The sequence below is a fragment of the Thermobia domestica genome, chromosome 3 (assembly GCF_964235325.1).
Source record: "Thermobia domestica chromosome 3, izTheDome1.hap1.1, whole genome shotgun sequence".
Taxonomy (NCBI): Eukaryota; Metazoa; Arthropoda; class Insecta; order Zygentoma; family Lepismatidae; genus Thermobia; species Thermobia domestica.
This window is the reverse complement of record NC_137456.1, coordinates 216,075,303-216,090,722: the sequence shown is the minus strand read 5'-3', so window position 1 is coordinate 216,090,722 and position 15,420 is coordinate 216,075,303. Positions and strand designations below refer to the sequence as shown.

At 34.4% G+C, this 15,420-nt stretch overlaps 1 protein-coding gene across 1 annotated transcript in view; it reads left to right on the top strand.

The window, feature by feature from the left end:
* The window catches only part of sty (sprouty signaling antagonist), a 54,082-nt gene extending 46,241 nt beyond the window's left edge, over positions 1-7,841 (top strand). The window contains exon 2 of the mRNA XM_081752174.1: positions 3,958-7,841. Within this exon, the coding sequence (XP_081608300.1) occupies positions 4,082-5,218 (1,137 nt within the window). The 5' untranslated portion in view covers positions 3,958-4,081 and the 3' untranslated portion in view covers positions 5,219-7,841. The remainder of the gene's footprint in view (positions 1-3,957) is intronic.
* Positions 7,842-15,420: the final 7,579 nt, after the last annotated feature.

The following is a 15,420-nucleotide window of genomic DNA, read 5'->3' as shown; positions in this document are numbered from 1 at the left end:
AGACAAAATGATTTTAGTGTTAAATTGAAAATACGATTATTGAATTCTACGGTAGGAACGGTTGGAGTTATGTCCTGCAGACTTTTACAAATATATGTAGTTTTGTACAATCGACTCCTGAAGTTTATTTCCTTCAGATACCATGTTGTTAATTTGTGTTCATAATGAGCAATTGAAGGTTTAATTGCCTAATACCATATACAGCAAGTAATTGTGAAATGAATGTGCTGTCAAGAAAGAAACTCTTAGCTTCTGAATCGATTGTGCGTGGTGAGGAGTGATGGAATGTTGTCTGCTGAGTTGCATTGATTTTTTGCTTTGAGTAATCCAAATAAAATATTTTAATTTTTCAAAATAACTGTAAATTGAAATTTAAAGAACAAATCTTCCTAGAATGTACTATAAAATAAAATGATCAAAGGTTTGGACATATTTCCAGCTGAGAAAGATATAACGTCATATTATGATTATGTTTGTTACGTGTGAACATTGAAATATTTTATTGTACTATCTGTGTTTTCCAAATTACTTATCGTGTTTTGCAATTATTTCACCAACGACAACAAAAAGGAATTTTATTTTGAATGAAACTTAAGAGCCTGACAATAAAAATAATACAAATTCTACCATTTTTCTTTTTCTTGGTTTTCGTGAGTGAAAGGAGATAATGAAATGCAACTTACCACAATCATAGGTAATGTTACTCTACAACAGAAAATATGAACCTGAAGAATTTTCAGTGCTGTCATCCGTAGAAATTAGTGTTGCCAGAATAACATTTCCCTCAAAATCTAAGTTAAGGCAGCAACTAGAGAAACGAACTCAACTGCATTTGATTACGTATCATGTTTTGGTATCCTGTGAACTCTTTTTTAAATAACAGTACAATTTAATTTTAATAACTATATGTTGGAACTACTTTGTTTTTTTTACAAACCAAATACAACTATTATTTTATAAAGTAGTTCACAGGATTCCAAGACAACATGATACGTAATCAAATGCAGTTGAGTTCGTTCCTCTAGTCGTTGCCTTAAGTTAGATTTTGGAGGAAATATTATTCTGGTAACACTGTAATTTCTATGGATGGCAACGCTGACAATTCTTCAGGTTTATATTTTCTGTTGTTGAATAACATTATCTATGATTGTGGTAAGTTGCATTTCACTATCTCCTTTCACTTACGAAAAACAAGCAAAAGAAAAATGGTAAATTTTGTATTATATTTAATATGTCAGGCTCTTAACTAAATTTGTCTGCAAAATATGATGAAAATTCTTTAGAATTTAATTATTTCTTAAATAGTACTAGTATGAATACAACACGTTTTTATTAGTTTTAAGGACTTTTTTCTTTTAAAAAATCCAAGAGACATGGTTCATATATATATCTGTATATTATTTTGTCTAGTTTTCAGGTTTTCTCTGTTTATCTAATCAAAAGGAATTAAAAACACGTAAAAGAAGTCATAAATAAATAAATAAATAAATTTGCCTGTATTCCAATTTGAGTATTATGTCTAAGCATTGACCCATAATAAAATGACCGAACGTCTATATCCTAGTGTACTTTTAAAAAACTCGAAAACGAAGCTCAAAACTCATAGTGATGTAGTGGGTAATAATAATTTACAATAGCGTCCCCTAGAATCACCTCAATTTCTCAAACTGTGAGGAAAAGTATTCATGAACGGCTGAAGATAATTCGAATTCTCATTTCATAATCTAGTATCGCGTAAGTACGTATATTTACAGTGTCTCCCCGTAGAATTAGTACAAATTGCCGACATTTTCTTTTTTAAATATAAATTTTCAAGGCCTAATCAGTGCAGTTTGACTCACACTAGTACTTGACATTTTAGTTTTGTTTGGTTCAGGTTTGGGCGAGAGAGATGAAACTGGATGTAAATTCAGTATCTCAATTGACTCTTAATGTTAGTAATTGTGGTTTCTCTAATGGCTAAGTGATTAGCGCTCTTACTTTAGATTCCGGGAGATCCAAGTTCGGTTTCAGATGGAATCTAATATGATTGAGATTTAATGAAATTGTTAGGCTAGTTTCGCACATATCGGTAGTACTGAAGAGGTTCGTTAAACTCCAGACAATTAACTATCTTACTTAATTGTGAATCTGAAGGCTTGCGTGTAACGTATTGCTTCGAGTTACTCCAAGTTCGATTCCTGGGGCGAGCTCTGATTTAAATGTAGACTAGTGTCCGGAATGTCCTGTTCTTTTTCCCCACACTTCCTGAGAATATGGTTCCGCAGGGACTTGCTTGTGCCACATGGAAATTTTAAAGCTCAACTTAGAAATGCAAACCAGAAAATTAGATAGCTACATGTTGTGAAACAATTGTGCTTACTCTTTTCCCGGTATTTAGCAGTAGTAGTAGCCAAATGGACGGGAGAATGAAAGAGTAGAGGCTAGTAACAGTTGTAATGTGTAACTTGACATCCGCCTCACTTCTTGTAGCTGACGCAATTGGAAGAGAAACTAGAACAGTCTGTGGACGCATAAGCTTGATTGTCGTCAACTTCTTGACTTTTTCGTCTTATCAACGACAGGAGAGAAATCGTATTGGCGTGCCTGTAGATAATGATATTTGTGTATAGTGCTGTAAACAGGTTTAAAAAAATCTTATTGGCAAAGTTTTATTATGTTAAGGTACAAAATCCGGGTCTTTCAAATGCCAGGTCAGTAGCTATCGTTGAGAAAGCCGCTAGGTAATACAGTGAGTCCTAGCAGCGAATGCCGAGGTTTATTACTCTCGTTCCCTCCCTCTCAGTAGCAGTTGTATACTAGGCGAACTAGTTTCGCCCCTCCTGACATTCTTTTCATTCATAAATGAACTGCAGGTTTCATCGTCTCGATTTGTTCCAGTTTCCATTACGACAGTGAGGACACCCAGATCCTTTGTGGCTGAAGGTCAAATAGTGATACCATAAACTAAATTGGGTTACTACTAATTTGATTTCTTCGTTACTAAATACATTAATATATTTTTAAAGTATAAACATTACTCAGCTCATCGTTAAAGGAGGCATTTGGCATCCTCGTACTAGGAAACATCTCGAAGTTGTTACGTCATCAAGTCATTGATTAAAAAGTACCCTTGCACGTACAAAGTCGAATAAAAAAAAGTACAATCTTCAATTTCACGTTACTTCACTGCTAATTCATTTGCATGACTTCTTTCGTTTCTCCCCCTTGTCTTTTACTTAAGAATACCAAATTGTCGGAAGGATAAGAGGGAGAGGAGGGACAATGCATTGCTTCCATGCAAGGAATAGAAACTGTATTACCACTCACTCTCATTCCGCCCCGCGCGAGCTGCCTGAACTTCGCCGTTCATTCAATGCCTCGACTCCCCATTCATAAAAACGTAATCACTAATTCACGATGCTGGCGCTGGGTGGCAGCTCTGCTGTTTCCCTACGTTGTTCGCGACTGTTGCTGCTTGTACCTACTGCCAGAACAGGAGTTAGTTCGTGTCGGGAGACCTCATGGAGTCCTCGTGGTCGCATTGAGGAATAGTTTTTTCGCGTTCTTCCTTAATAATCTTAATGTTCGTCCATCTCCGGTTGTAACCAGTGGTTGGAACTTGAGCTTGTGCTCATCAAACATACTGTGCAATTGTGGCTGTGAAAGTTCTGCTCTTCGATATGTATACATCATATCCAACATCTTTCTTAACACGAACATTAGTGATGTTGAGTGCTAAATGTAGTTTGTGATGATATGTGCCAAATTTTTAAGCATCTTGCTTGTTAACTTATAGCAAATTGTGCAAATTAAGAAAAGTGCCTTTGAAACATTTACCATGTCGTCTTGGATTTTTTTGTGTGTAAATGTGAGTGCATGTATATATTTTTTGACATGATCAGTATGTGCTTATTGTGATACTGTCGACTGGAGTAGGTTGTCTGTACTAAGCAAATGTGTGTTTGTTCGTTGCAGCTGGCGCCCGGAGGAGTCCGCCATGTTGTTGTGGTGAGAAGTTCCTAGGATGAGCGGACGTGAGACAGCCAAGGGGCGAGCTGCTTCATGCACTCTCAGCGCCAAATCTTATTGAAACAACTACATGGCACAATATGGCGGAACGGCGTACCAACAGGGCGCCCATGTCGCCTTTACGACGGCTGCCCGATCACCTCTACCGCGTGTCCATGGGACCGGGCAGACCCGAGCTCGTCTACCTCCCTCCAGCTCGATGATCACTGGACCATCGTCACCGGCTTCTAGCCCCACCGGGACGTCAACAACCCGTCGACGGGCAGCTGGAGAAGTTGTCACCCTCACCCAGCCGAGGCCGGATGGAGAACGAGTGGTAAATGAATATGTGGAGACACCATTTCGATCTGACGCACGTTCGGGGGTTAACAAAAACAGATCAGAACATCATGTTGGCGATAGTGTTCTCACAAGGGGTGTCGAAGGACGGCATTCCACCAGGACTACTACGAGTGGAAGTGTTCCGGTAAGTGTGAGCAGGCGAGGCGTCATCGGTCCGACGTCTACGTTATCATCACACAATAACAGTGGCCATCATAATCAACATGCTCATCCACATCATCAAACACTTCAGCTGCCTGTGAGCAACAAAAGTGTGAATGTGGTTGTAAAACGTTCGCAAAGTGCCCGTGTGAAACCCACGTCTCTTCCCGTCACCAAACAACCCGGGGCAATAACTTTTAAGAAGGATACACCCGGAACTGCGTCGATTGCAGCAACGGGTGGTCGTGTTGACAGTTCGAATGAGTGTTTTCAACGAACTTCAATCATATGCCCAGAGTGTGGGCGGTGTAGGTGCGAATCGTGTCGACAGCCGAGGTCGTTACCATCTCGTTGGCTATGTAACAACGCGTGTTACTGCTCGGCGGAAACGAGCTTAGACTATGCTTCATGCTTATGTTGCGTGAAGGGGTTGTTTTATCATTGTAGCAAAGACTCTGATATGGACAGAGAAGGTGCATCATGCGCGGATGACCCCTGTTCTTGCGGCCCTCACCGCCGTTGCCTTCGGTGGGGCTGTATGGCCGTTCTTTCGTTAGCACTTCCCTGCCTATGGTGCTATTTGCCTCTTAGGGCTTGCCTCGGACTTTGTGAAAAATGTTACGAGAAATTCAGTAGCAATGGTTGTAGATGTGAACCGAGAAACAAAATCGTTGATGTAACGCCAGAAAAGCGTCTTTTGGACAGTAGTCCTGATTTTCCTTAAAAGTCTTCATTACAATAAACAGAGGGACTGAATCGTCGAATGAATGATAGTGTTGCAGAAAGTTGTCGAAGAAAATATAAACGCATATATGATATATATGTATCTATATATGAATAAACGATTGTCACCAAGGTCAAGGGGTTGGGAGTGGAGTGTATTTTTATGAAAAAAAATGATATATCATTTATTTTTTTACAACATGAAACAATACAATAGATTGTGGCGTTTAGTCATTCAGAGCAAAGCGGGTACACTGTTCTTAAGTTCGCATGTGCGCGTGTGAGTGTGTGTAGTGTTTCTAGTGTTCATAATGAAGGCCATCCTCATTGAATTTTTTGTGCAGAAAATGTTGATTATTTTATGTTTAAAAAAAAAAAATATCAGTGTTTCTGGGAGGGGGGACGTGATGGAAGTTCAGCTGACAGCCAGGCAAGGCCAGCGACGAATCCATCCAAGATGGCGGCGGAAGAGCATTGCTCCATTCAGTGATAGATGGATGTCATGCACACACCATACGGTAGGATATTATTTCTTTAAAACAAAAAACAGATAATGAGGAACAAAATTTATATATTATAAAATGCACCGCACGCCCAAGCCCAGCCTTGTGCGTTTTTTGCCGTACTCATGCTATACATGAACTGCTCGTAATCTTTCTTAAACGGATCTGGTTGATATTCTCTTTTTCTCTCTGTTCACGAACTATAATATTGTTTTTAATATGAAAAATAAATACTGAAAGTGTGCTTGATTACGGCAAAAAAGGCTACAGTTTTTAAAAGGTAAAAATCAATTCTATTTTATAGCAGTAATTGTTATTGACTGAAGTTCTTAAAACACTTTTGTTTGTTTGAAACGGAAGTCGTAAACACAGAGTCGTATTTTGCATTTATCCAAACAAATAATAATAAAGGTGGCGTCAACAGAAGACGTTTTTTAATAAAATGTAACCAAAAATTACATATATGTTTATATATCTATATATATATATACGTATACATATAAAAATTCCATTGCTTCCATTCACTTTATTGTTAGAAACACACTGACAGTCTCTGGTGAAAATAAATATCTTGTGATTTTTTAATTTTTTTTTTCAAGAAACAGATCTGGGAGGGTCTTTGTTTTCATTCTTTATATAGTCATTTCTGTTTCCCCCTCCTCCCTTAAGATATTAATATGAAAATAATTACCGTTACCAGTATATAAGTTAAAATAAAAATTGGAGTTGCATAATGTTTAAAATACATGGAAGTAATACACTCCATATCCCATCTAATTTTTAAAAATAATAATTTGTCATTTTTTAAAAAAAAATGTTTCTATGTAGCATTGAAACAAAAAACTAACATTTTTTTCTGAGAATATACAAGATAATACAATTATGCTACAGAATTTCTCACATGTTGTAACAATACAGCTTTAATCTTTATGATGAAAAATGTTGATAGTCAAAAGTTAATAATTTCAGTTGTAAATTTTTGTAGACTTAAGAAGACCTACAAATTAAGAGCATCATCTTCCAGTCATGCATTTTTTCCTTGTATATTTTCTTAATGAAGTGTGCATTTAAAAGTCCAAATGTTAACTAAAGAAAAGAAGTGAAGGGTTCACATGAAACAACTATGTACGACTTTGATGTATTCATTCTTGTGATCCCACAATTCAGTTGTTCGACTTAAGGTAATGACATACAGATCGATAAGGTCTATCGTTTGACTGGGGGAATGGTGCTTTTATATTTTGTAGCGAGACTGTATTTATTAAGTGATGTATATTGGATATATTTGTATAAAGATTTGAGCGTTTATTTATTTGCAAGAAAAGAAAATAAAAAAATGGGGTGCGAAATTAACAAGATGCAAAATGCATATTGCTAATCTGCCCTTTTATATATATTACATATATAAATATATATATATATTTCTTCCACTTAATACAGAATGTAATAAGACAGTGACGTTAATTTCGGTAAGCAAAGAATATAAAATAATGTTTTTTCAAAATACATAATTTATCCCTTTTACATACGGTTTTTAACCAACCTGCTGTTTTCAAATTGTGGTCCATGAACTGTTATTATTATATAATATTTATTATTGACTTCTGAATTTTCAAATTGTTTGTATCTTATATCGTTATTCCCTTTTTGTACCTTCTTGTCATGTGTGAGAAAAATAGTCCAGTTAATGCTTCATCTTTTATGTGTACGTAAAAGTCAAGTATAGATATAAAAAAAAAAAAAAGATCTTTATCAGTCCAATGAAATCTATGTGTTAATAGTGTTCCAGTTTAAAAAAAAATCTCAGAAAAAATGACAAAGCTTATTTATTTTTCTTATTCATGGACTATTATTATTATTATTGTTCAATATCTTTATAAAATACGGTGAGATGGTTGAAGTTTTTCCAGTATTATCTAGTCTTGGACTCTTGTGAGTAAATGCGAAAGAACTGTAGCTATTATTATTATTATTATTATTTTTTAATTACCGACTGTTGGATGACGATGTATAATAATAGTGTATAGCTGGCAATGCTGCATATGCATAATAAAAGCTGAAGCAGCTTGTATGTATTGTAAATAAGCAACGTACGTAATAATAACAAACAAGAAATATTTACATATATTACTTTTATTTTTGTATTTGAACCATTCTCTCTAACCTTGGCGTAACCAAAATAATAGGCAATACTTCCGGTATACTTTAACAATATCTCGTATGCTGTGTAATGCAATTGTTATTTTTTTTTTTTCAAAATGACTTTTTTTTTAATCTCTTATACGAGATATTGTAATACCAGAGTTAAGATAAATTTGTGGTTTAAAAATGGCTATTTTTATGCAACAATGCGCAAGTAATTTTATTGAAATGCATTTTACCAGTCTTGTGTTACCTAAGAGAAAGACGTAACGTTACTGGCAGAAAGACTGAAAGCAGTTGATTCGTCACAGTCATATTTGTAGAGTAGCTTCAGTCAAAATGTTTCACTTTTTTCGAAAGGAATGCAGCGTGTGGGTTCTTTGGAATTTTACTCCCAATGTTCTTCTCACCCTGAAAATTGGCCTTTTCTGCTTGACTGGTAATCAACTGAACATTTAGATCTTCATAGCATAGGCAGTGATATTTATTTAAATCATCATCATCAAAGATTTCCGGATGACAATGTTAAAAGTGGGGCTATTGCATAGCAATGTTAATTCTAAAGCGATTATTTTCTGAAGGAGTATTCTTTTTTTAATCAATAACTTCCGAATGAATCGAAACTTTATTATAGTAAATCAAAATAATTTACAGAAAACTCAAGTGAAATAGACCAAGCATTTGAAAGTAAATTAGAAAAGTTCTTTTTGAGAATATATTTCAGAACCTTCTAGTACCGATGCAAACTGCTCGATGCCTGTAACAAAAATGCTCCTGAGATGTATAGTCATGCTTTAAAAGAGTTGCGCTGCTCTTTGAAAAGCCATACACTCTTAACCATTCATAATATATTTTATAATCTTGTGAAAGATGTGACGAGAAAATACATCTTTATTTGATAAAACTTTCAGTGACGACAAACTTTCTTGTCAAAGAAAGATACTTTGAATGAACACTGCTGTACCTTTAATTACACCTATAATTTCATAAGAGAGCAGAGCTATTTAGATTACTGTATTGTCGTCATTTTGAATTCATTGTTTCAAATTTCTATTAAGAATCAGTAATACAGTATTCATTAATGATGAAAAGGTTTTATTTATGATTGATTCAGCTTATGTAGTAGTACTGTTACAAGGACGTGAGTAGCACTAAGAATTAGCTATATTTTGGAGAGAATTCCAGCAGAAAAGTCAGGATTTCGCTATGGATTACAATAAAACAATTGCTAGAAACTTATCCTACATATTTAACGTGTATATTAGGTAATAATATAATTATTCTGGATACACATTATTCACATCAAAGTTTGGAAATCTTTCACGTTTTTCGTGTCAATATATTACGGCAAAATTCGAACAAAACAATTAAAGCAATATTATGTCTAATCCTACGTTTTTTTGTTTTTTTAATTAATGGAAAGTTTAATCCAATGTTAAAAACTTATTCTTTTCATTTCTCCAAGATATTGTTGACTCTTTAAGGATTATTCGAATTAATAAAAATTCATGGCGTGCTACACTTGAAAACTGGAAAACAGAAGTCAGTGTTTGAAGTATGTCTTACAGTAGCTTTGCGCAAAACTTTACCACTTGCTTCCAAAACCTAAATCTGGAGCGTAGGGTGTACTATAAGGTAGAACGATATGAATTTTGGACACGTTATTTTCAGCTGAGAAGTATATGTAAAATATATGGCACCATAACGTAATCGTGATGACATGCTTCTCTCAGCTAACAATTATTACGCGTCCAAAACTCGTAAGGTTCTACTTTATAGTATTTTCATGTTCTAGAGAGCTATATTTTGAAAATAAATATAAACTTTTTGAGAGAGGCTATTATACGAATTCGAATATATATATTTCTTCAAATTTTGATATGTTAACGTTGCATAAGCATTTTGAAAAATGTAAATTTGCGTAAATTTTAAGGTTCTTCTCCCTTAAGTTCATTCCCATTTCTTTTGAGTGTTAGTGAATAACTTAAGACAATGAAAAATATTAAAAATGTACAAAGTAATCTTAATAATACTACGAAACTCTATTAAATGAAATAATAGCCGTTTCTAAATCTTTCCTTGTCGCCCATAAATTTGGGTGAACAGTTTGTGATAAATATTGGGCACTCAATTTTCTACCTATATGAAAGGTATTGGAAACCATTATTATAGTTAATGTAATAGTATTTTTAGACACACTACCGTTGTACTTAATTATCTTTAAGTTATTATTAAAATGCAAAGAAGTGGGTGTGAGCTGTGGGAAGAATCTTAATTCAATAATTTCATCGTTATTTTCTCACTACATATTAGTGTTTTACTATATAGTACGATCTGCGATACGTCCTGGAAATATATTTAGGTCCTTGTATTGAAACCTTGAGTCTTATTATCCGTACTGGCTGAGTAATGTAGTCTTGGTCAATCATTCCTCGAAATATTGTCGGTGTCTTTTATAGTTCTTCTCGAGACTAATAGATAACACCTGTAATTATGCGAAGAAAATGTGTATATATATATATATATATATATATATATATATATATATATATATATATATATATATATATATATATATATATATATATATATTTTTAAAAAAAGTAAATTTCATGTATTAGTATCAGTAGAATGCGAACAATTGTCATCGTACTCACCGCTGGTGCGTGGGGTCCCTGATTCAATTCCAGATCGCATTATGTTGACTTTGTATTGAACAAACACGGAATGCGTGGGTTTTCTCGAAATTTTCCCATTTCCTCCCACCTTCTTCATTCCACAGTTTCGTTTATTATCACCACCTTGGAACATAATAGTGAGCCAAATCGGAAAATAAAAATAGTTGTCATCAATTAGTCGTGCTCTAGTGCTACCAAATGCAGAATAGTTAACATGAAATTCAGTATCTGGTTTTCTTCAACCAGATTGTACATTTTTCTCGCATGATTACTGATGTTTCTATGTATCAATGCAAATGCTGGGACATAATAAAGAAAATTTCGAAAAATGATTGGCGGCCCTAACTATATGTTAATCAACGAATACTGATGATAGAAAATTCCTCTACAAACATTACAACACAATAAAAGACATTAAATGTCTATCACGTTTGCATAATCTACAGTATAAACACATTCTTTTGACTAAAATTCTTATGGATTTCGACAAAATTTGTTACATTTTTGAGAAGTAAAATAATGGACTAATTTTGTCATCTGAAGGATGAAACATTTATTCAGTAAAGAATTTCTTAACTAATAACACGTTAGATATATATTACATTGAATTCAACTGTTGTCTTACATAACGATTACTGAACAGAAGAATTAACAAATTTCAAACTTGGTTACATTTCTTAAATTTTCAAAATGTTATTGTTAGATCTCTACAGAGAAAAATCTCTAAATTTCAAATAAACATTAATTTGTACGTTGACATCTACTATATGTTAGATACTACATGAAAATTTCATGTATGTATTGTTTTATTATAGGTTTTCAAGACGTTAATTCATAAGGGATGCGGACAGATTTCTTTTTAGCCGAGCTCTTGGTTTTTAAGTGTTTTGTCTATAAAGTAAAACAAAGATGAAATTGACTTTTTGTGCACTTAAGCATTAGTGTTTGCTTCTATTCACCTAACCTGTCATTCATCCATTCTGTGCACTGATTCAGTGCCAGGATATCTTTAAAAGCGTTGTTCCAAGAATATATTCATTAAAGTTTCTTTTTTATTCCTGTAGAAAATTTCAGAAATTCTTAGAATTAATTTATGCACAGTCACATTCAGGATATTTTTTTTCCTTTTGTAATATTTCTTCTATCAATAAATAAGTCTTCCCTTGTAGCAAGATAATGTTAACCAAAGTTTTAAATTTCTTTTAGTCTTAGCAATGGGCATATTTCATTGTATGTTAAGTAGCTAGTTTGTAACTTCAAAGTTTAATATACCAACAGGCCACCCACAACATCGAGCTTAATTAAAATCCAAGAACTGTAGAAAATGTTAAACTTTCTATCTGCATTTTTCCGACTTTGAGTAACCTTTATCTTGTCCCAAGAAATATTTTTAAGTGAATAGATCATTGGGAATAAAACTGCTTAAGTTAGGTCACGTTTATTTCATTTTAACTGTCAACTCCTGTATCGTGGTATGAGTTAAAATTCCATTTGCCTAGTGCAGTTTTGAATTCGTATAATTGTTTGAGAAAAACGTGTTAAAAAAGATTTGAAGTAAAGTAAAAAAAATATTCAATTTATTTCTAAAATAATAAACCCATTCTAGCGTATACTATATACCAGTTACCGAGTTATTAAACCCTATTTTTACAGTATTTGAGGGTTTAAAAAAAGAAAGTAAAACAAATGCTTTCATTAGGAAATTAATGGGAGGAGAAAATGTATATGAATCAGTCTTTTGAATGTGACTGGTGCAGTAAAAGCCTTAACATGAAAAGGGAAGCTGTATCCCTGTCTTTCGTGAATTATTCAAGTGTGAATTCAAGGTAGAATTAGACACAACATAACTTCCGTCAAATAAAGTTATATTATTCCTTAACAGGTCAGGAAGTAATTATTACTGACAGTTCTGATAATAGTAAGTTGAGAATCGTATTAAGTGGATCTCTGTTAAGAAGCTATAATTACTCATTTCTTGTGTGTGGGGATATCCTATCACTAATTTCCGATTTTCAATAATACCTCTTCATGACCAAATGACTAAAGCGTGATCCCGGTTTCAATTTCACAAAACTACAGAAACATGAATAGATTCTACTTTAGGTAGTAGATCCCAGTCTCATAGTGTTGGTGCTCAAAATACATATGAATCATTTTTTCCTATACAGTACAGCATCGATTTCCGAAACAATTTGAGACTGGGATGCTTAGATAACCGATCATTTACGAAAATAGTGTACCAGTGTCATAGGAACAATAGGAGCAATATAGCAGTGATATATATATAAAAACCTACAGTTTCGGAAAACAAGTCCAAATTTTTTTTTTTTTTTTTTTTTTTTTTGCTTGGGTTTTCTCAGGTTCTCCCGTTTCCTCTCACTTTTATTCCACCATTACATTTATTTCTCATCACAATCTCTTTACCCTAGCGGCTATATCCGTGGGACGTAAAATTGAAAGATTTCATTTCATTTTCTTCTTGTTCTAACCATTTCATAACCGTCTCAATGCAGTGAAATGCTTCCTCACTGGATACTTCTTCCCAGCGATCGTCATCGATGACACTTGTAATGATTTCATCCTCCGTCAGTCGATGATTCGACGCCATATTCGAGTTAGTCTTGAATGTTTTCCTGGTCGCACTCTTCAAATACTGAAAATTCTTTAATCAACCTAGTCAGTTCGATACAAATTGGCTGTTTGGTGGCTCTCCATGCGCAGCGATAGACTCACTTGATGGAAGGACCTTATGCCATACTGAATTTTGCCGACTGGAATGCTTTCGATTAACTGATGTTTCAGTTGATTGGTATTCCGATAATCGGTACTGTGCTGTATACACTTTTAAATCACAGGGGAAAGAACTGGCCATCCTACTCCCTTTTCACTAATTTGTAGTCACTCTTCGTATTACGTAGATAAGCTAGTTTCTGGAGTTAAATCAGTCCACACTCGACACTAAATGAGTCAACGAAATTGCCTTAAATTAGTGACATGAGAATAGTTAAATTAAGGGTGAGTAGGAGAAAGATAAAAACTCTGGTGAGAAATTAGGAATTGTAACCTTATTACACAAAAAAAAAAAAAAAAAAAAAAAAAAAAAAAAAAAACTGAAAGAAGATAGAGCGGAATAATAAAGTTGCTGAGGTGGAATTGCCTTAACGTTATATCCTGCACTATACATGAACCAAGAGTCAGAGAAACAGAATAAAAGTGATCGGTTTGAATAAGAGCCCTTTTTATACATGCGGTATTATAGCAGTAAATTTTCTCTTATTACATGAATATGCGATGGCTTACATACCATCATAATGTATTCAATGCTCTCCCAGACCCTGGACCCCATGAACTAAAAGTGCGCGCGCGCTAGCCACTAGACCAGCGAGAAGGGCTACATGATTGAGTGTAAGTGTATTATATTTGATACATCGTTTAGCGGTACCAAGTTAATATTGTTTTTCCTATCAAGAATGCTTAATGAGCTATTTTTTGTCAATTGAAAGGAAACGTGTTTAACATTAGACTTGAAGTGCCAATGAGAATGATTTTCCCTCCCCCTTTTTCTTTTTTATTTAATTTTCTGTAATAAATATGAGTTGTGTGGGAATTACAATTTTCCAACTAAAGAACATTTTATTTTCCTCAAATCAGCGGAAACTCCAATTTCTTCACAACAGATCTCATCTTTTGATGATGTAGTAGTCTGTATATCGAAAAGTTTTTCTGTCCTCTAGGAACCGAGTTCTGGGTCGCAGCTGTGCAGCTGGAATATGTAACTGGCGTTTCCGGTTCATAAGATAGTGAGGGGGATGACTTCACCCTTGAGGAGATCCCTCACCATTTCACGAGGGGTGTTGGGTCACGTTCTTGGTTCAAGCGAATGAAGGAGGTTTTTTCTTTTCTGGGCCTGCCACGGAAAAGTTGACTGACGAGCTTCGTCTGCTGCTGATGGTGGTGAGAGTTACAGTGTTGCCAAACAAGATGGCTTGCCAGTAATAAAGATGACACCACATTATTAAAAGATGAATTAACTTCCCAGCACGTCTCTACTTGTGAATGTCTTCACCCTTCTTGCAAGGAGAATGAAAATGCGCCAAACCTGCTTGTGTAAGGCTGTCGATGCTTAGCCATTTGTGTTGTGGAAAATGTAAATCTTGTGTGGTATGCTTTCTCTTCAAAGCTTCATTTGTCTAACTAACGCACAATCAGGAGTAAGTATCAACAACAAAGTATCATGAATTACAATTGACAATTGAATTTAAGTTTCTTTGTCTTGAAGCAACCATCGAGGAAAACAATTCTAGATTTTGTTGCATTATGCTTAATTGGAGACAACAAACGGGGAATTTATTTCCATTTTTTTTTTTTCAAGCTCTATTCATTGGTCGTTCTATATTCAGTAAAACTCAGGGGTGTAGCCAAGGGGGGGCCCATCGGGGCCCGGCCCCCCAAATGGTTTCCTGGCCCCCCCAAATGACCAGGTTTTAAAACATCATAGTAAAATTATCTTGCTTCATTCATTTAAAAGTAACAAAGTTTATTGACAATTAATAATTTATGGTAAAATAGTATGGAGAAATATTGTTTTTCCATACCGATCGAAAAATAGTATAGTATCTCTTCCTTATACCGATCGAAAAATAGGATACTTTTTTGTGACAGCAGATTACACAATTTACTGCGATTTATATTTGATAGTTTGAAGACAAACGTTTTAACAAGGTACTACAAATACAGCCATAAAACAAAGGTACTAAACTGATTTGTAAGTACAGTATATTTTATATGCTTTAACAAGTGTTTTAAAAGACATAGAGGATGGAAAATTTGGTGAGAAACAATGCTTTTATTCAATCTGGATTTCATTCGCTCTCTCTCTC